The 20,236-nt window shown below is 36.8% G+C and overlaps 2 protein-coding genes across 6 annotated transcripts; both read right to left on the bottom strand.

Moving 5' to 3' along the window:
• Positions 1–626: 626 nt before the first annotated feature.
• LOC113052622 (zinc finger protein 367-like) lies at positions 627–6,543 on the bottom strand. The gene is made up of 5 exons (XM_026216987.1): positions 5,668–6,543; positions 4,395–4,545; positions 4,200–4,319; positions 2,715–2,853; positions 627–1,773 (listed from the first exon to the last, which is right to left on the bottom strand). Exons 1-5 carry the CDS (start codon positions 5,923–5,925, stop codon positions 1,539–1,541), a joined length of 903 nt encoding a protein of 300 aa, XP_026072772.1. The 5' UTR covers positions 5,926–6,543; the 3' UTR covers positions 627–1,538.
• A 1,146-nt stretch (positions 6,544–7,689) lies between these two features.
• On the bottom strand, positions 7,690–19,477 carry LOC113052621 (dual specificity protein phosphatase CDC14B). 5 transcript variants are annotated; one of them, XR_003277098.1, is made up of 16 exons: positions 19,147–19,476; positions 18,007–18,097; positions 17,640–17,715; positions 17,429–17,521; positions 17,174–17,250; positions 16,899–16,965; positions 16,772–16,834; positions 16,594–16,681; positions 16,282–16,512; positions 14,921–15,059; positions 14,667–14,835; positions 14,434–14,537; positions 11,425–11,567; positions 10,215–10,262; positions 9,536–9,589; positions 8,172–8,202 (listed from the first exon to the last, which is right to left on the bottom strand). XR_003277098.1 is itself a non-coding variant. In XM_026216983.1 (15 exons), exons 1-15 carry the CDS (start codon positions 19,247–19,249, stop codon positions 8,163–8,165), a joined length of 1,422 nt encoding a protein of 473 aa, XP_026072768.1. In that variant the 5' UTR covers positions 19,250–19,476; the 3' UTR covers positions 7,690–8,162. The 5 variants fall into 5 exon arrangements, 4 of the variants coding, with proteins under 4 accessions (XP_026072768.1, XP_026072767.1, XP_026072770.1 ...); XM_026216983.1 differs by lacking the exon at positions 11,425–11,567 and having other exon boundaries at positions 7,690–8,202; positions 17,429–17,500; XM_026216982.1 differs by lacking the exon at positions 11,425–11,567 and having other exon boundaries at positions 7,691–8,202; positions 19,147–19,475.
• Between the last annotated feature and the right edge of the window lie 759 nt (positions 19,478–20,236).

Genomic DNA, 20,236 nt, shown 5'->3' with positions numbered 1-20,236 from the left:
GTGCTCAGAAAATTAACATTTTCTGACTGTGATTATGAAATACAGGATACTGAGGTTTATCATTTCTATATAATTTCTATAAATGTAAATAATGAACGAATACATCTTAAAAAAAAATATATTGTATATATAAACTGCTGTTCAAAAGTTTGAGGTCAGTAAGATTTGTAATGTTTTTAAAATAATTCTCTTCTGCTCATCAGAGCTGCATTTATTTGATCAGAAATACAGGAAAAATACAGTAAAATTGTGAAATATTATTCTAATGTAAAACAGCTGTTTTCTGTGTGAATATCTGTTAAAGTGTAATTTATTTCTGTGATGCTCCGCTGTATTTTCAACATCACTCCTCCAGTCTTCAGTGTCACATGATCTTCAGATATCATGAAAATATGCTGATTTATTATCAATGTTGAAAACAATTTTCTTCAAGGCTTCAAATCAGAGCAAACCAAGTAATAGAGATGAGTTAGAAATTGTATTTTCAAACTCTGAAGTCTTGAAATCCAGGAAAATTGGGATTCACTGCTTCTTACACGGAAATGTATTTCAGTGCTTAAGTGTTGTTTTATTAAATGCAGTTTCGCTGTTTGAGAACCAGACAAACACGCTACTTTAGTTTCCCTTGTGTGTTTTATTTAAAAACAAATGCAACAACCAGGAACACTTTGTATCATTTACAGAAGACTTGAAGTGCTAACACTAACGAGGAGAAGCCCGTCTACATTTACAACGTCAGCACAGCGAACACAACATCTCAGAATAAAACACTCGATTACATTCTGCCGTCGTGACGGGATCAGCTCATGCTTTATTTCGGGGGGGATATATTACTTCAGTTATAAAATGAAACATCTTCCAGTTTTTGCACGCGGATGCCAAACGAATCTATAAAACCTGCAGACGTGTTCGAACCAAACGAACATCTGAGTAAAGCACGTGAACGGAACGTAGTGTTACGGATCAGATAAGTGCTTTCTGGATCCAGAATCTGAATTTGATCTTTGGGAGAGAGTCAAACAGTTGTAGATTAATATCGTAAGTGCTTCGGTTCACCCATCAACTCTTTACACTCGTATAGAAGCGTGTACCAACGCTGCATCTTAAAGCTGGTTAGTTTTATCGACGTTATTGCGAAGCCTGAGCCGGTGGCTTTAAATAGAGAATAAATACATGATTAAACATGACCGATGTGAAGCGAACCGGACTAATGTAAGAAAGCACTACGCGATCCGCCGTCAGTAAGTCTTCATCTTTAGCAGGTCGGTCACTGCACCCTGTTTCAAACACACACACACACACACACACACACCAAATCCTACTAAAATCACAAACATCAAAGAAACAAACACTTGTTCCCACAAAGTGCACGACGAAACAAACACGAGATGTCTCTCGTCTCAACAAGCTGAGAAACGAAGACAATCTTCATATAATGATATCACTACCATCATAGCAGCCTAAAGGTACAACAGGAAGCAAAGTAAGGTGCTTGTAGCTTATATGAGCCGGGAGGGTCTGGAGGCGAGGGAAGTCGCTCATGCGGAGAGATTGTTAGCTAGCTCGATGAGCGCTAGTGCGCCGTGAAGACGCTCACGCTGCTCTTGAAGACGCCTGCCACTGCTCTTCGTTTCGTCCTGCTCCTCTTCTTCTCCTTCGTCAGACAGGAGGAAGTCCAGAGGATCCTGCTGCTCCTGGTCCTCTATAGCAGTGTTACTCAGATTCTTAGCTTTATTCTGCGCAGGCGTCCGCTGCTCCCTCGTCTGCCAGTATCTGACAAAACACACACACACACAGTCATTCTGACGGTCCTGCAGGCTTCGAAATAATAAAACCTTAAAATATTAACATGATAAAACTTAAAAAGTCAGCTTTTCTTGTTTTTCTTTTAACCTGATGCATTATAATAACTAAAACTTAAAGAACAAATTTAAATTTGTTAAAACTATGTAGAAACTAAAGAAAAAGAAATAAAAATTTTTTTTTTATTATTAAAATTATTATTATTATTATTTGATGGATAACTAAAAAAATTACTGTAGTAAAGTAACTTTTTTTTTAACTTGACAAAAAAAAATGAAAACAAAAATCAAAGTTTTATTATAGAAACAAATTATATAAACTAAATCACAAAACTGACAAAAACTAAATTCCAACAAAAAGGACAAAATAAAACCAAAACATTTCAGCATGTTGCAAAAAAACACTATTTAGATTAACTTAATTACTAGCACTCAAATTACTAAAAAAAACAAAGTAAAAATATTAAAAGATATGAAAAACATCAACAAAATTACTTTAATACAAAAATAAAATATATATTTTTAAACTTATTTTAACTTGTTGCTAAGGTGACATGTTTCATTTTTATTTAGTTTAACTTGATGTACTAAAATAACTAAAACTGGAAAAAAGCTATATAGAAATGACTTGACGTATAAAAGCTAAAAGAAAAAAAAGAAAATCAAATGAGATCAAGCTCTTTTTATTTGTGCTTTCATTATATTCAAGTATTTAATTCACTAGATAATTAAGAAATACTATGTGGTTATGTAATTAAATGTAATTTCAACATAACATGATCATTTGAGATATTGATCATCATGTTAATAAGGGCAGGTGACTGTTGATTGACAGGAAATTAGCTGATGTCTGCTAGCATGGCTAACCACTCGACACTTCTGTAGACAAGTGTGTGTTGATGATTTACTCACTTTGCCAGCCATTCGGCCACAGCCTTGTCGTCGGCCCCCTGTGATCTCCCGGGGCCCCCCGCGGGCTCCTCGCGCTTCAGCCGGGCGTACGGGTGTTTGGGACAGTGACGGTTAGCGTGAGTGAATCGGCTACTGCAACCTACAACACACAGGGAGAAAAATAGTGACTATTCAAATCGGATGAGATGCTAAACAAATCACGATTCAACTAGGAGTTCATATGAATGATGGGAACCTTCTGTCTTTAGAAAAGTTTAGATGGTTTTTCTGTATAATACATATTAAAGTTAATAAGTGCAGCGCTGCTTTGTTTACAGCGGTAACCAGGGAAACGCTTTAAGATCCACCTGCTGCAGTTTGTTTACGGCGGTAACCAAGGAAACGCTTTAAGATCCACCTGCTGCAGTTTGTTTATGGCGGTAACCAGGGAAACGCTTTAAGATCCACCTCCTGCAGTTTGTTTACGGCGGTAACCAGGGAAACGCTTTAAGATCCACCTGCTGTAGTTTGTTTACGGCGGTAACCAGGGAAACGCTTTAAGATCCACCTGCTGCAGTTTGTTTACGGGGGTAACCAGGGAAACGCTTTAAGATCCACCTGCTGCAGTTTGTTTACGGGGGTAACCAGGGAAACGCATTAAGATCCACCTGCCGCGGTGTTCATAAGTGCTTTGTTTACAACGGTAACCAAGGTAACATTTTAAGCGCCACCTGCTGCTGTTTTCACAAGTGGTTTGTTTATGGCGGTAACCAAGGAAATGCTTTAAGATCCACCTGCTGCTGTGTTCATAAGTGCTTTGTTTACAGCGGTAACCAAGGAAACGCTTTAAGCGCCACCTGCGGGCAGAGAGTGAATCTGTGTCTCGTTCAGCTCGTCTGCGGTTTCTGTTTCGTAAAGATATTTTTATGTATTGTTTTACAAACCTGAGGCCAAATCATTCCTTTTTGATTTCGAAATTATACAATCTAATTTAGGTTCAAAATTACTCATGTCGCATTCAGCATCTTTGTTTGGATCATGAATAAAATGCAGTGATTGCCTCTCATTTAAAATGGAAAGAGCACAGACCAAGGATTATTTTGTTTATACAAAGAGATTTATTTGTTTTACTTATTTGATTTGGGTCTTGTTTTAAAATTTCTATTCAGTTTTGTTATTTACATTTACATTATATAAAATGTTGTCATTTAGACAATAGAATCACTTTGTAATTTATCTGAACTGATTATTATTGACCCACTGCTATTATATTAGTACTTTAAAACCTATTGTTCGCTTAGGTCTATTTTTATTACAAAAAAAAAGGGAATTATAATGATCCGATTACTCGTCAGAATAATTGACAGACTATTATGTACCAAAATAATCCTTAGTGACCGCCCTAATGTGAACAGGTGTTTAGCACTAGGGCTGATTGCCTGATTAGAATGAACACTACAGAAACTAGTCAATACTACTTGCGTTTGAGTGAATGCTAACGCTCACCTTTCTCCAAACAGACGAAGGGTTTTTCTCCGGTGTGGAGGCGCTGATGGGTCTTCAGCTGTCCGCTCTGGACGAACGCTTTCCCGCAGTCCGGATAATCGCACAGGTAAGGTCTTTCACCTGAGACATGAAGAAGACACTCAATGCTCTGGCTCTGAGATCTGAACACAAAGCTCTCAATGTGGCGGCACTGACCTGTGTGCGTGCGTTTGTGCGCCTGTAGAGATTTCTCGCGGGGAAAGACGCGGTTGCAGATGTTGCAGCGGATGCGACTGCTGGAGTTCTCGCCCTCGTTGATTAGCTCTCGGACAGTATCTGCCCGCGGGCGTCCGCGCCGAATGCTGTCCTGGAATAAGATCGCAGGAAGATGCATGTTAAAGTCATGACAGAATTACCAATATAAACAAAGCCACTTTAAAGGGACAGTTTATCCAAAAACGAAAGCGACCTTATGATTTACTCACCCTCAAGCCATCCTGTGTGTACATGACTTTATACTTTAAGAAAAATACATTCCAAGTTGTATTAAATAATGTCCAGGCTCTTCCAAGTTATAATGGGAGTCGAGATTTGGAAAACCAAAAAAAAGCGATGCGTTTGTGTAATAAACTACACTACACATACATGATTTAGGCCCATTATTTTCCATATTTATAAAGCACTATAGAAATATTTGTCTCGACTTATTATTGCAAGAGAATAATAATATATGGTATTTTTAAAGTGCTATTAAAAATTGCATCTCAAAAGAAACAAAAACAGAAAAATGTGTACAGTTCATATTTAATAACACAAAACAGTGCCTCATATTAAAAATAACTAATGATGCAACAGCTAAGAGTGCCATATGTAATAAACAACAACACAATGCAATTACTTAATAATAGCATGTTAACATAACACCACACATTATAATTCATATTTTAATGCAATAACATATATTATCATATGGTATATGTATAGTGGCATGTCATAATTACGTAAATGGTATATATTTATATACAACTGCACACCAAATTAACATTCAAATCTACATTTACGGCAAACTAAATAGTTTATAAAATAAGGTTAATAATATTACATCAATGAATAGTATACAAGCTTATTATAAATGTACGTTCTGAGTAAAAAACGTGTCTCATCTAAAACAAAACAATAAGAAAATATCTCACAGTCAAGGAATCGTGTAAATTTTACATTTACAGTAATTTTAGTGTTTTTTTAGAAGCAAAATCGCTAACATTTTGGCGCGCACGTCTGACGTCACGTCCAACTTCCAGCTGCCGCACAATGAAAGAGAATTTAAAATCCCGGTCTGAGCGCGCGCTTTACGCATGGCGTATAATACACGCGTTAATAATCTCTTCACTTACAGATAATGTGCTAATAAAATATATTAGTGTACTTGTTATATAATACAGTATGTTTTACAGCTCTAGTACAGTATAGAGATTTGTTTGATTCTCACCTTGAGGTGTTCAGGGCAGGAGTTGACATCTGAATCGGCAGGAGAGCCGCTGTTTCCGGTCGGTGAGGGGCTCAGAGTCACATTGTGCGCGTTTTCGCCCCAGCGCCACGGATACACCATAAAGTCACTGAATCCGGGGCTTGTGGGCATCAGGGGGTCCGCCGCTCTCGGTTTGATGGGAGTCGTCTTGATCACGGACACCAGAACTCTTTTCGGCGAGTCGTTACAAAATATCACTTGATGTTTGCTGTCAGCCATCGCAAATAACGTTCAGTTAAAATACAACTTAAACCGTTCAGTTAAAAAAATAAAAGTGTAAATAAGTGCAGTTGGAGGATTATCCCGCCTTTAACGTTCCGCCGCTGTTCGCTGTATTACAGAGTCAGTCATTCCCAATGTTACATGTATCAGGCGCGGCGCCTTTGATTCCTTTCTCATCCCGAGATCTCACTGCCAGGAGTTGTTACAGTTAGACGAGCTCACTCGGTGTTTTCCCGCGTTGGAAATCGCGCCCGAGCGCGGCGCTCAACCAATCAGCGAGAGCGAGAGCGAATGCAGCCGAGAGAGAACCAATGGCAGACGCCGTGGAATCCTCGCAGCCAATCGCCTTGCTTTGACGCCACGACACTTTTAAAGTATGCCAACGCGCGCTCTTTCTTGACAGACGCGACTGTTGTCCAATCACAGGATGCGTTGTGAACTGTACGGGTGGGTCCGCGTGCGCTCTTCCTGCAGTTTAACGTCTCCCGCGCATAATGTTTACATTTAGGTCGATTTAAAGGGAAAGGCGGGCGGTGACGGTGGCGCGAAAGTTACGCAACCAAACCGCCTTTTGTTTCATTGTGTTTCAGCAGCTGTCTCCATACAGCAAAGTGAAGCATGACAAGCCTTAATTATTTGATTCTTTGTAAGATAAAAGGCTCCCGCGTGAAAATAACATCTGCTGTATTTCTTTCGGCGCCTTAACTTCAAAAAACAAAAACACACGCCACACACACACACACACATATATATATATATATATATATATATATATATATATATATATATATATATAGTTACAATTTTTTAGAATCATTTCCACATTTCACTCAGTCATGTCTATTTTAATATTTCATTGTATTTATTTTTATAATGTGTGTTATTTATGGATGATGTATTTAGAAAACAATAAACGATTGACTCGAACAATATAGTGGTTTTTGGTGTCATATTTTAGAATTTCAATTCTTTTTGGGAGACATACATGCTTAAATTCTCTGCAAGAATTAAAATTAGCTGCAAACACCAGCCATTTTAGACAATCATTAAACTATAAACAAGTGTCCTAAAACTCTAAAGTGCCTTTTAATAATAATAATATTTAATAATAACTAGACGAGTAAAGTTTGTGAACAAACTTTGAAGTTGACTTGAGAAAGCCTATTTGAAGTGGTTTAAAAGCTTGTAGTTTGAAGGTTTTCAGTTAAAGAAGTCTGAAGTTTGAATAAACAATGGTATAGATAGAAATTTTAAGATGGTTGTTAGATGCTAGGGTTTTCGGGGTTGCTAGGGTATTTTGCTTGGTTGCTAGGGTATTGCCACACGGTTGCTAACTCTTAACTTTAAAGTGCCTTTTACATTAGTGTTTACTGGATAAGGATTTTTAATTATTTTAGAGATTACGGTCATAACATTTCTAGTCAAATAAGTGAGATCCGAGCTTAACCTGAACAATTATATCTATGTTTGTTTTGAATCAGTTATTTTTAGTTTCTATATCGTTTTCATTTATTTCGGAATTGTTTAATATTACAAATATAATACTATTTTAGTAAAAAATAAATGGAAAAACAATGTCTTGGAACAAACAAAAAATATAAATTTTGTTAAGTTTTTTTTTTTTTACTATAAGATCCCTCATATTTATATAAAAAATGCTGTTAAGGGACAGGAGGATAAATCCAAGTAAACATAGAAACATATAATGATGTTCATTCAAGAACCACATTTGCATAGCAGAAAGGGTTTATTAAAAGAGATATAATAGGAAAGGATTTGAATCATATGTGAAATAATCATGATTTAAATTTGATCGTCAAAATAAAGGTATGCATTATTTACAGTAAAAAAAAACAACAAAAAAAAACCTAATTTTAGTCTATCAAACTCCAGCATATATACAGCTTTCATTTACGGGTAGCACAGTATGATTCACATTCGGTTATTTACAGTCTGTCACATTTCTGTAAGTATTAATAAACTTCTAGCAACATTATTAAAAAACAATATTACAGGTTAAGTAACAATGCATAATATAATGGCAAAGGCAGCTTCTGACACTCATGATGTTTACAATGGCATGAAGTCAAACTTCACAGATGCATAAAGCTCTCTGATTTAAAAATAAACTCCTTGCTTTCTCTTGATCAAAAAAAAATGGTTAACATCTGCCGATTTCTCAGTAAAGACTAGGAGTAAAGTGATATCAGTGGTGTTGGTCTTTACTGGATCCTTCAGCGGAGGAGAGGAGCTCGAGCTTTGGGGATGGAGTTACTGTAAAATAAGAAAATACAGCAGTATTAGAAAGCACTTTCCTTCTTCGGGACAGAGATCGTCTATTACAGGTAAAGTTGGCAAGGCTGTGAAAATATAAAAACCGGTTCAAAATTAGAAGAAAGATGAAACTAATTAAATAGAGGCCCGTTCATAGCTGGCATTCACTAATCTCAGGCAATGAACAATACATTGTTTTTAAAAAATCTCTCCTGCAGCTGCATTTATTTGATTAAAAATACAGTAAAAATAGTGAAATATTTTTAGAATTTAAAACAGCCATTTTCTATGTGAACTCCATTAACGATAATTTATATCTGTGATGCTCTGCTGTATTTCCAGCATCATTCCTCCAGTCTTCAGTGTCACATGATCTTCAGAAATCAGAATAATATGATGATTTACTGCTCAAGAAACATTTCTGATTATTAGCAATGTTGAAAACAGTTGTGCTGCACAATATTTTTGTGGAAACTGTGATGCATTTCATTACTCAGGATTCACAGATGAACAAAAAGTTAAAAAGAACAGCATTTATTTGAAATCGAAATCTTCTGTAACATTATAAATGTCTTTACTGGGAGTTGAGCAATTAATGTGTCCTGGAAAGCCAGAATGCACATCCATTAACAGAAACATACTGTATATTAGCTGAACCCTGTTTGTTTTCACGAGTTATTTATAGCAAACCATATAACAGGTGCTTTGTCGGATATAAGTTGAACCGCGGTCCCAGCGCGTGCCGAACCATGTGTTGTCAACCGAACGGTTCAGTTTTTTTTTCAGCGAACCCTGCCACCCCTAGAAAACAGCTGTTTTACATTCTAATAATAACGTCACATTTTCTGTATTTTTTAAATTAAATAGCCTTGGTGAGCATAAAAAAAAAAAATGTATAATAGTAATTATTCCAAACCTAAACTACGCAGCTTTAAATGCCTAAAATATCATCATGCATAAATCTGATCGCAGATGATGCATGAAAAACGTTACAACCAGGAGTAAACGACTCTGAGTCATGCTCACAGACTGAGAGTGCTTGGGATCCTGTAAGAGTCATTTAACGTGAATCATCCAGCAGCAGACAGTGTGCAAGCAAACACCAGAGATGCCTGCTCTTCCCGTCAGCAAGTTTGACTCCTTGATGCAAATATTGTTGGCCACTGAATCAGAAAACATATGATCCTTTTCACAGACCATTACGTGCAAGCTGCCTAAAGATTTAGCGAGCCTTGATTGTAACAGGCTGTGAAAGGAAAACGTCAACTGTGAATATGTCAGACTTACACAAGTCGCTTTAACGCAAAAGGCTTAAACTCAGTAAAATACTAACCTACTGGTCCTGCTGGATCCAAGGGAAGCCCGAGTTCTTTTCCTTTTATCTGAGCTGTATGGAAGATATTTTACAGATTATATCACAGACATAGAGTTGATAGATTTACAATCCTGAATGCGCAACTGCAGAATAAATTTGTTAAAAAGGAATATGACAAAAACAACAGAACAGAATAATTAAGAAATGTTGTTTATATTTACAGCATAACAAACCAAAAGCTTCCAGTTACTGATGCTGCTGTAAAAATCTGCATAACATAAATTATGAAAAAAAAATACAAATTTATATATATATATAGAGAGAGAGAGAGAGAGAGAGAGAGAGAGAATGATAACTAATTTATAATAATAATAATAATAATAAGTATTAACTAGACAAACTTTGAAGTTGGCTTGGTAAAGTATATTTGAAGTGGTTTAAAAGCTTGTAGTTTGAAGGTTTTCAGTTAAAGAAGTCTGAAGTTTGAATAAACAATAGTACAGATAGAAAATCCAAGATGGATTTTAAATGTTAGGGTTTTCAGGGTTGCTAGGGTGTTGCTATGTGGTTGCTAAGGTACTCAGGGTGGTTTGATAGTCTAGTTGCTAAAGTGTTGCTGGATAGGTACATTTAATGAGTTTCAATCATTTAAGCAAGGATATAACAAAATCTTATTTAAATAAAGAAGAAATGTTACCTTAATGGATTTGGTGTTGATTTGGTGTGAATAGTATTTTCTTCTAACCTGCAGGTAAAGAAAAAACAAAAGTTCATTGTGATGAAAACAAGCAAAATGGCAAAAAATAAATAAAATAAAGCATGGAGCTTTGATGCGTTTGATTCTCTGATGCACAGACAGAGCGTCACGCATGCGGAGAGAGATTCCACATCCCTCCTGTTACACATGATTTTATCATGTTCATACGTGTAGCATTTGATTCAAAATCATCCTTTAAAGCCTCAAATGACTTACATGAAGGAGAAAAACTCCATAAGACCATTTGATGAAGAGAGAAAAACCTTGAGAGGAACCAGATTATCCCCCTCTGTCAGCACATACATGTACATACATCAAACATGATCCAGTTACGTAACGTGTGTGACACTGGTCTTATGTTTACTGAATGAATGATCAGATTGTGTACAATGTGGTGTGATAAAGTAAGCACAGATAAGGGCGCTTATTTAACCTGCAGCTCAACATTAAAGCTAAAAAAATAAAATAAATACATAATTTATGACACATTCTCATGAGCTTCAGCAAAATGCAGTAATGCACAGACAAATCAAGTCCCATTATGTTTAGCCTGGTAAAACACAACACAACTAAACTGAAGTGAAAGGTTTCAGAAAGGAGCACAGTAATATTCTGGGTTTAATACACGTTAAGATCTATTAAAAGTAGCGTGTGAGTCAATGTTTAATACCACGGGAAATAATTGACTCAAAATAATTTAAATCATAAAAAAAAAAAAAAAATACTTGACAAAATGTAAAGATTACACATTAACAGATTAAAGTAAGATTCACTAAGCTTGCTATACAAGTAGTTTTATAAATGTATATTATGCAAATATTGCACAGTAAGGTCTAATAATGAGCAATGTGTTTTTACAGTAGTTATTCGTTTTTGTTAGTTAAAATTAAATTGTTCTACATTTGTTCAATTGTTTATGCTTTAGTTAATGTTAATACATTACGATTAATACATGCTTTACAATTATTTTTCATTGTTTGTGCATGTTAACGGTTTACAAATGAAACCTTGTGTTACCAAATATTTAATTAACTCATAGTGCATCTTTTCTGATATCAAACCGAAATGAATCAATCGATGCTTGATCTCAGATTGACGGTTGTCAGGAAGCCTGTGATATTTGTAAAGGATGATCTGTCGAGAGACTTACAGCATTCCAGTCCAGAGACGGGCTTAAGAGAAAGCATTTACAATCCCACCCCGTCTATACAGTAATGGATGGAAGGGAAGCCAAACAACATCCAGCAGAAGACAACGCTACAGACAGCAGAGAGCAGCATGGCTAGTGGCCGTCTAGACACAGGGGCGAAATTCAGAACAAAAACAAGGAAGGAAGGAAGACTGGAGACTCGTCTTTTCCCGCCGCACACTGGATGGATCTGTAGAGTGTGTACAACTGTATTCACTCCACTTCTGCCTGTTCACACTGAGATTACAGCATGAATCCTGATCATGTGCTTTAACCCTCAGAATCTGAATAGCATTTCGCATTCCCAGTCTGTTTGGACTCGAAGAATCTTTATTTTGTATAAAACAGTCATAAGTAGACATTTTTTCAGTTAAAACCATATTGCATCTCATCAGCAACTTCTCATTAATGAGTGAATGTGGAAAAAAAATAATTGAATGTCACCAATACATTTATCAATATATTAAGAAATTCTTCAAAATTTCTAATTACACATGAACCACACCACCCCCCCCCACTTCCAAAAAAAAAAAAGAGGAAAACCTATGCAAATTATATATTTTTAATATAGATTAGAATCTTTATTTTTTATAAGAACCTATAATATGAGAATTATCTGTATTAACCCCATTGGTTTTTAATAAGATTTAATATTTAATTAAATTCTTTTGAATTTATGACTCATGATTGTTAAAAAAAATATATATTTAAGAAACCAACATATTTACTTCTAACAAAATAAATGTTTTACCCCATTTAAATAGTTTTCCCTGCACTTCTAGCGTAAACTTTCACTTTCAGATGGAAAATTAATTAAATACATATTCATGTTTTTCAAGAAAATTAAACTCAATTGTGAGTGAGATATTGGGAAAGGTCTAAATGTATTTTACAAAAGTTTGCTGATGATAATATAACTTCAGAAATAATATTTGTAAAAGTTTTTTGACATCAAATGGGACTCAATACATAACCGGGTCAAAAATGACCCGAACAGGGTCTTTAATCATTTTGCAAAGTTTTGTTCTCCTACTAAAAACTATGCTTTTTAAAAAATGTACCAAAACAGACCTGGATGCGTTGTAAGGGTTTGAGGATATCTTTCAGGATTTTTTGATCATGACTTTGTGCCGTAATATCCCAACAAAGGGAGTTAACGCTCTTTTATAGGCACTTTAATATTACAAAGCTCAAGCCTACTAAATGGAAATGGTTTCCAATTGTAAAATGAATCTATATTCGCCGTCTGAGATCAGATCCAGTCTGCAGTGCAAACGAAAAAGACGATCAAAGCAAAATGACCACAGTGTGTTACAATAACACAAAGCAGTTCATACACTTCATGCACATGACAAATCAAGCACATTCACCATCAAACAACACCATGCAAAGCAAAGACCTCGTGAGATGCTCTCATGCATGTTTGTTACACAAAAATGAATGAAAATGTTAGTTTTCCAGGACATGCAAAGGAAGATTTTTCTACAAGGAAAAACACTTATGCTGAACACTTTTGTTGTGACCCCATAAACACACTTTCTTTCCAAAAAGAGTCTTGGCTTTAAAAACGCTGGTTCTCAAGGAACGGGGAAGCAGAATGAGACCAGATGAAATGAAAAGCTGCGACAGTCTCACATTCATTACGCGGGGCGATGATGGCGTCACATCTCAGGACTTACCTGACGGGTGTCTCTCACGCCCCGTCATTCTGCTACCATTTCAACGCCACACAACAGTCGGGCCACAGCGAGCCCAGCAAAACTGCAGCACTTTACTACCATTCGGCTGCCGTGTGATAAAAGGCTTTTGGAGTCTCTCGTCTCGCTGGCACAATCATTAAAAGGAAGACTGAGGTTTTTAACTCATGCAGTTAGTCTAACATATCATGCACACACACTTAAACATCCATCATCACGTGAACACTACTACATATGCATGACATCTGACTGGATGGGTGTCTAACGCGCTACTCTCTCCATACTGTACACATCCACTGGGGCGAAGATTGTAATGTATATTTTAAATGGCGCACTTATGCTGGTGGATTTAGTTCTTAACTCTATAAAGCGGTTTAATGATCAATAAGATTAAAACTCTGCTGTCGCACTGATAGAGTTTTTAAGTATAATTGTCTAAATGTCCAGTCAAATCTTGAGTGATTCTGATCAAGTAAAGGTCAGAATAAGGTCAGTAATATCTCCAGATGAACTCTTACTGGACTGAAGCAGCTCAGCTTTACTTGATTCTCCATCAATCATGTTTTAGAGTCTCAAATCTGATCTTTTGAGGAGCGTTTGTTTCCAGAAGCTTTACTTTCACTGTTCCTCAGCGGAGGAATGATCTTCACAAGCCTCCAGAACATCTCACATCTTCTGAGGAGCCTTTATTTCTTCAGCTCTCGATCACTGTGTTATATGTGTGGATCATTTACATCTGACACACATTACTGGAGATATAGAGCACAGACTCATATTTAGATCCACTCTACTGATCTCATTGATTTACATCACAAGCATCAGAGAAATATCAGCTTCTGCACCAAATTGCATATTTTTGCTCAGTTTAAGTTTTTGAATAAAACAGAGCCGTTTCCTCCATATTCTCACTGCATCCGATTATATGAGCCAAGAAAGCCTGATGCATCAGATGATACTTTTTTCAATATCTTTCTAATGGTTCAATGAACTGCTCCATTCCAAAAACTATTTTATATGTCAGGCTTAAATTATTAAATCAAGGTTTCAAGTGCAGTTTGCATGCATTCATTGTAGCAATAAAGCAAATGTAGGCTAGTATGCATTTCTCTGAAAAAAAAAAATGATAAAAATATGACTATTGAAATCAATCATGGATCATACTGAAGGGTCAATCAATCAGATTTCTTCCGCACCAGTGGAGATGTACCGTCTGGCCTCGATGGCTACATGTAAATGCATGGACAGAAGAGTGACATAACGGAGAAGAACTTACGATATTGACCCCGTAGATGCTCTGGACTGCCTCTTACTCTTCAGAGCTCTCAGTTTGTCGCCTTGCGTGAGTCCCGTGCACTCCTCTTCCTCTTCCTCAGTGTGCTAACCAGTGAAAAACCAAAATCTGGTTAACAATCACTCGAGCAACGCCACGTAAAAACAAAAATGGCTGCTTTGCACGATGACCTTTTCATGTCCATGGGATGTTCCAGAATAAATAGATCTACTCACCGTCTCAGAGGCTGTTTTTCTCTGTGAAATGTTCTTGTTTGTACCATTAATGGAAATATCTTCCACTCCTAATAGGATTCCAGCCACTAGTGTTTTACTCGATCCGTTTTCCTGCTCATTTATTTTTTGACGGTACAAATCACCCTCTGCCCACAGACTCGCCTGCTTTCTGTTACATTAAGACATGTATGCATTAATATGAAAAACCAATGCATATTGGTACATGGATCCATTGCTTTGGATTAAACACTCACTTGTCTATGAAGTTCTGCTGAGGTCCGATGATCGAACCGGGTCTGCAGATCCTGATCCACGCGATAACTTCAGCTGCTGTCAGTCTGAAGTGTTTCATCATATAACAGCCAATCAGTGTCCCGGTTCGGCCCAAACCGGCTGAAACACACGGTGGTTTTGCTTGTTAATATTTCTAATGGAACTGAACCAAGAAGACTCAGATCCACTGATGAACTTCCTGCATCGTGCAAAAAAATGAATGCAACGATTATATGGGGATTTGTGCAGAATAGATTTAAAGTAGGGCTGTTATTTTAACGTGTTGTACTAATTATTTAATTTAATGAAGCGCTCTGTCCAGACCAATCCGTCATCTTCCACTGCGGCAGTGTCTGATGAACATGAGTCTATTAGAAAGCAGTTATATGAGCCTAAAATGCCATGAATGCAAATATTATATTGATTTAATACAGCGATTCAATAAACAAGAATATGGCTACATTTTAGACAATATTGTCAACATTGTTTTTGCAATTAAATTAAATTAAAATAGCTCCAATCAAAGCCACAGCAGAACTGTTGAGTGTCTCTGATCAACACACAGCAGCGATTCATTACTGAAAGAATCGAGTGAGTCAATGATTCAGTGACTCGATTCATAAAGACAGTAGCCGTTTCACAATACCAAGTATGCAAAGTTCTGACTTAAGCACTTTCTTTATAAATAAACCACAAATTTTAATTTTAATCAACTACATTCTTGCCAGAAAAAAATGTTAAAGGAGTAGTCCACTTTCAGAATGAAAACATTTTGAAAAATGTTAACATATGAACGGGTGATAGGCACCATTGACTTCCATAGTATTTTTTCATTTCTACTATGGAAGTCAATGATGCCCACCAACTGTTTGTATACTAACATTTTTCAATGTAAGTAGAAAAAAAACAACTCATTCGGGTCTTGAACAAGTGGAGATTGAGTAAATGATGACAGAATTTCTATTGTGGAAGTGAACTACTCCTTTTAAACTACATTTCGCGACAGTATAACAGTTACATTTTCAAATCTGTCCCACGTCGTTCGCCGGAATGAATGATTGTATGACAGTTAGCAGATGGTAGAGATTATACGGTTTATGTTTTAAAAATTTATATTTTTATTACAAACATGCATTGTTTGGCCTTTATTCACCCAATGGTGCTGTGTGAGGCACTTTTTATTATGGATGGATGGGGTTTATTAGACTTCTTTTGATTCCGATTGTATTCGTCTGAAAGAAGAAAGTCATGTTCACCTAGAATGGTTTTTAGGGAGAGTAAATCATGGGCCAACAATTTTTTTTTCGGGTGAACGGTCCCTTTAAGCTTGAAATATCCGAACCTTTGCAGTGGACCGCAATGGCTCCATCTGCATTCTCGCAGATGTTCAGGAATTTGGTGACGATGGCATCGTTGGGCGTACTGCCGTCTACGAAGAACAGGTCGTGGTGCTTGAAGCCCATGTCTGTGAAACGCTTGGCGTCGTACATTTTCTTGTTGAGCCGGATGATGTCGGTGATGTTGTGCTTCCTGAAGTAGGGGAAATACGCTTCAGGGGCATGAAGAGGGTATCCTGATGGAAAAACAAGTGTATGATTCCAGTTCTTATTTTAAAGCATTAGTATAATGGGTGATCAAACCAATTTATACGCACCATTCTCAATTTTGCTATTTGGATGAGGGCCGCTAAAAGCCAAAAACTTTCCTGGAATTATCCAGTTGAAATCTCCATTTTCTGCCCGCTGGAAATAAATAAATAAATCAGCATCATGTCTCTCAGCGTGTGGCTGAACTCTTTAACCTTTATTGATTCTACAACACCACAAACTCACCTCATAATGTTCATATTCCTCCACATTAAACTTGGAGAAATCCAGCCAGCCGAACTGGAGAGCCTGAAACACACGGCATGCGATCAGCAAACACTCCTGATGAAGCATCAGAGAGACTCTGGATTACCTTGTGAACGGCCCGTAGACAGTCAAGGATATTCAGATTGAACATGCACGCTCCAAAAGATGCATCTCTGTTAAATGTAATAAAGAATTAAGTCAAAAATGAACAGAAATCTAGAAGTTAACCAAAATAAATAAGATTCATAGACACTACTGATTTAAATACATTTTGTATTTTCTCTGAGGCCCACATGTTTTGATTTTTTTTTTTGGCCAGAAAAACTTGGTATTAAATGAAATAGATATTCTTAAATAACTAAGGGGATACATTTCAATTACCGAAAAGGAAGATAAGATCCATTTTGAGAGAGCAGAAGGCTGTATGCTTCTTCTGGTGTTTTCTGTAGATGCATTACCTGAAAGAGGAGAAAGGTGACTTTTCCACGTCTAAATATCAAATTAAAAAACAAGCAACATTTTACTTGCATGCACTTAAAGAAAAAAAAAATAACGTTTCATCAGGCTGCACTTTCATGAAAGTGAAGTCTTTAGGCTAAACGAAAAGTAAATATAAAGCTGGACTGGGAAACTTACAGCATAAGAGCCGATCAAATACGCAGCATTGGCTTGTTTCTTTCGGTCGCCACAGGTATAAAACACAATTGTCTTCTTTGCAAGAGCACAAGACTTTTGAATTAGAAGAGCACAAATTTAAAAACATTCCAATACACTTGCATGCTTGCATACAAAGACTGTGTTTAATTGAACAGTGTAATGTTGTGGCAACATAATGAAGCGTCATTACCTTCAGCTTCTTGTTGAGTTTGCAACAGAAGCGATAAAACATGGCCAGGTTGAGCGGGCCAAAGTCTGCATAGAAGCTGTTCAAATATAAAAATCAAAGATGTCATTGATAAAGGTCTGGTACAATCCATAAGCTTTTCTACAGGGAAAAAACACTTAATGTTGAATCTTTAGACAAAATATGCAAAAAGTGCATGTGTGTTTGATCATATTTGATCCCTCAAAAGATTCAGATTATCAGATTTGAGACTCTACAAAAATAAAAAGATTGATGGAGAATCAACTTTATAGTGTTTATTGACTTATACTGTCCCTAATCATGAGCCATTCAAGAGCATTTTAAAAGTAATGCATAAAGGCACTCTCACTTCTCATAGGAAAGCTCTTCATCGATGCAGAAACAGTGTCTGTCAGGACTGCTCTTCACCTTCTGATGAAGAAGAGCAAAATACAGCTGATCTGAAAAACACAAGAGGCCAAACTATACAGCGATCTCACACAGTGACTGTACTTCCAGCAGATTGCATGCAGTCTGTGAATGTAAACACGTGTGAGTGACATGCATTGGTTTAAATCCTGGAGAGAGTTCTCAAACAAACCGTGAGAGAACAAAATATGTGCACGATTAAGAAAAAAACAGAAAATGAAATAGGAGCCTCACCTTTAATGAACTCGACGCACTTTTGACAGATCACATGTTTCTATTGTAACGATGTTCCGGAGCATTGTTTAATCTCGGGTAAGTTTAATAATAATAAACCCAACACACATTTACAAATTCAAACGAAACAGTTTTAATTTAGGTCGACCCTTCAAGAAATAATGGAAAATGCAGCGAATTTAAAAGAACGTAAAATATATGTTTTACTTGTCGAACCGGTTTTATGCAAGAAAACCCGCATTAAAAAAATATTAAATTAGAACAGTGAAAAAAATAACGCCGAGCGATCTACCTCTGGCCTTAAGTATGATTAAAGTTCAGTTTAAAAATCCAACGCAACGTTAAACCATTTCCCGGCGCTTGATTGGCTCACAGACTCACCGCTGACACGTCAATAACATGAAGCTCCTCCCTCCATAATTTAAATTGAGCAGTAGGCAGTGTTCGATTCTAATTGGCACGCTGCCCAAGCCGTTGCTAAGAGAGAAGAGCCGACTGGCCAATAGAATCTCACGTAACTCTGACTGAAAGCTTTGATTCACTATTATTATAATGATCCATTATTACTCTCATTTCGCGGTGAGCGAACAGAACAAAGAAGCTCGTTCCGTTTCTAATGTTACACAGACACCATTAAATAGTCATCCTGACATATAATCAACACTAATCTTTACATAAACAGCAATTAGTTTGTGATGTGATCTCATGTTTCGTGTTAAAACGGCCATCCCGTGGAGTAAATCGCCAAAAAAAAAACTACTGTCAGGATTTGTCCGTCGGGACATAACGACCTCAGCGGCGGTTTAACCCTTTCAGATCATTCCGGCCGTGGCTGTAGTTTGTTTACCTGTGATACGAAGGTAAATATCGCGCTTGGAATCCGTCTGCTCCCTCAGAGACGCTCGTAGTCTTTTCCTCGACTCGTTCCGTCGCTCGTTCTTGCGCTTCATGCCTCCCTACGCGTGAAAAGATGGCGTTTCAAACGCGAACGCGCGATGAAAGAAGCATTTGCGTTTCGATTTGCGAAGTCCGGCTCCTAACGTCTCCATGGGGTGCAGACCAAATTGAATTTGAAGCCACTTGTCCTTCCAGTGATGTAGGAAAGGCAAGGCAAGTTTTCTGAAAGCTTTGTGAGTGACGTCACTGCGCCACCATCCCTGCTTCCCAACATCCGGGCAACTCCAAGGTCTATTACTAAAGACTTTTGATTTAAGTTCCTTCACCAAACTGAAGATCTGTCCCATCTCTTTCGGTATTGTAATTATACTAAGAATCTCTGGAAAAACACATTGAGTGTTTTCTTGGTATATTTCCTAGTATCTTTTTGAAATATGAAAAAAAAAATTCTAGGATACACATGAGAGTGAACAGTCAGATGTTTATTTGTTCAACCTTATTTTGTTCTTGGCTAAATATTTTATACATAGGCTATTGTTTACAAAACTTACATTTTTCTATATAAATTTTCCTTGAAGATTTAAAACGATATGTGTTTGATTTCTGACAATCAGTAAGAAACCTGGAAAAACTGAATCTGTTCAAAAGATAAATCATTGTATCTTTTAATATAAATTTGTTACATCTGGTTGTGGGCACTAAAAAGTTGATACACTTAATAAAAAAATCCCATAATTTTTGGAAGCTATGAAAGGATTATTAGATTTTACTTTATTGTCATTGCACATGTAAGGGACAAGGCAACGAAATGCAGTTAGCATCTAACCAGAAGTGCAATAAGCAGTTAATACATGGTATACAGTATCTACAATATGTTACAAATCTACAATAAATATACAGATAAAGCAATACAAGGACATGACTTGCAGATTTTTCGGTGGTCAGGAGTCCTTAAAAATGCTGAAAGCTTGATGTAGACAGCATTTTTCTCTGTATGTCCTCAATAGCAGGGAGAGATGTCCCTGTGATGCATTGGGGAG

This window comes from Carassius auratus, chromosome 33, assembly GCF_003368295.1.
Source record: "Carassius auratus strain Wakin chromosome 33, ASM336829v1, whole genome shotgun sequence".
In the NCBI taxonomy this organism is placed as follows: Eukaryota; Metazoa; Chordata; class Actinopteri; order Cypriniformes; family Cyprinidae; genus Carassius; species Carassius auratus.
This window is presented reverse-complemented; position numbering and strand designations above follow the sequence as displayed.

Bases quoted from the DNA above. Each gene is read 5' to 3' on its own strand.
- LOC113052622 (XM_026216987.1), bottom strand. From the start codon at position 5,925: ATGGCTGACAGCAAACATCAAGTGATATTTTGTAACGACTCGCCGAAA. The intron at 4,320-4,394 runs GTCAGTGCCGCC...TTCATGTCTCAG, and splicing joins GCACAAACGCACGCACACAG to GTGAAAGACCTTACCTGTGC. The intron at 1,774-2,714 runs GTGAGTAAATCA...GTGTTTTGTCAG, and splicing joins GTGGCCGAATGGCTGGCAAA to ATACTGGCAGACGAGGGAGC.
- LOC113052621 (XM_026216985.1), bottom strand. From the start codon at position 19,249: ATGAAGCGCAAGAACGAGCGACGGAACGAGTCGAGGAAAAGACTACGA. The intron at 17,716-18,006 runs GTGAGAGTGCCT...ATATTTGAACAG, and splicing joins GAAGAGCTTTCCTATGAGAA to CTTCTATGCAGACTTTGGCC. The intron at 16,966-17,173 runs GTAATTGAAATG...TACATTTAACAG, and splicing joins GGATCTTATCTTCCTTTTCG to AGATGCATCTTTTGGAGCGT.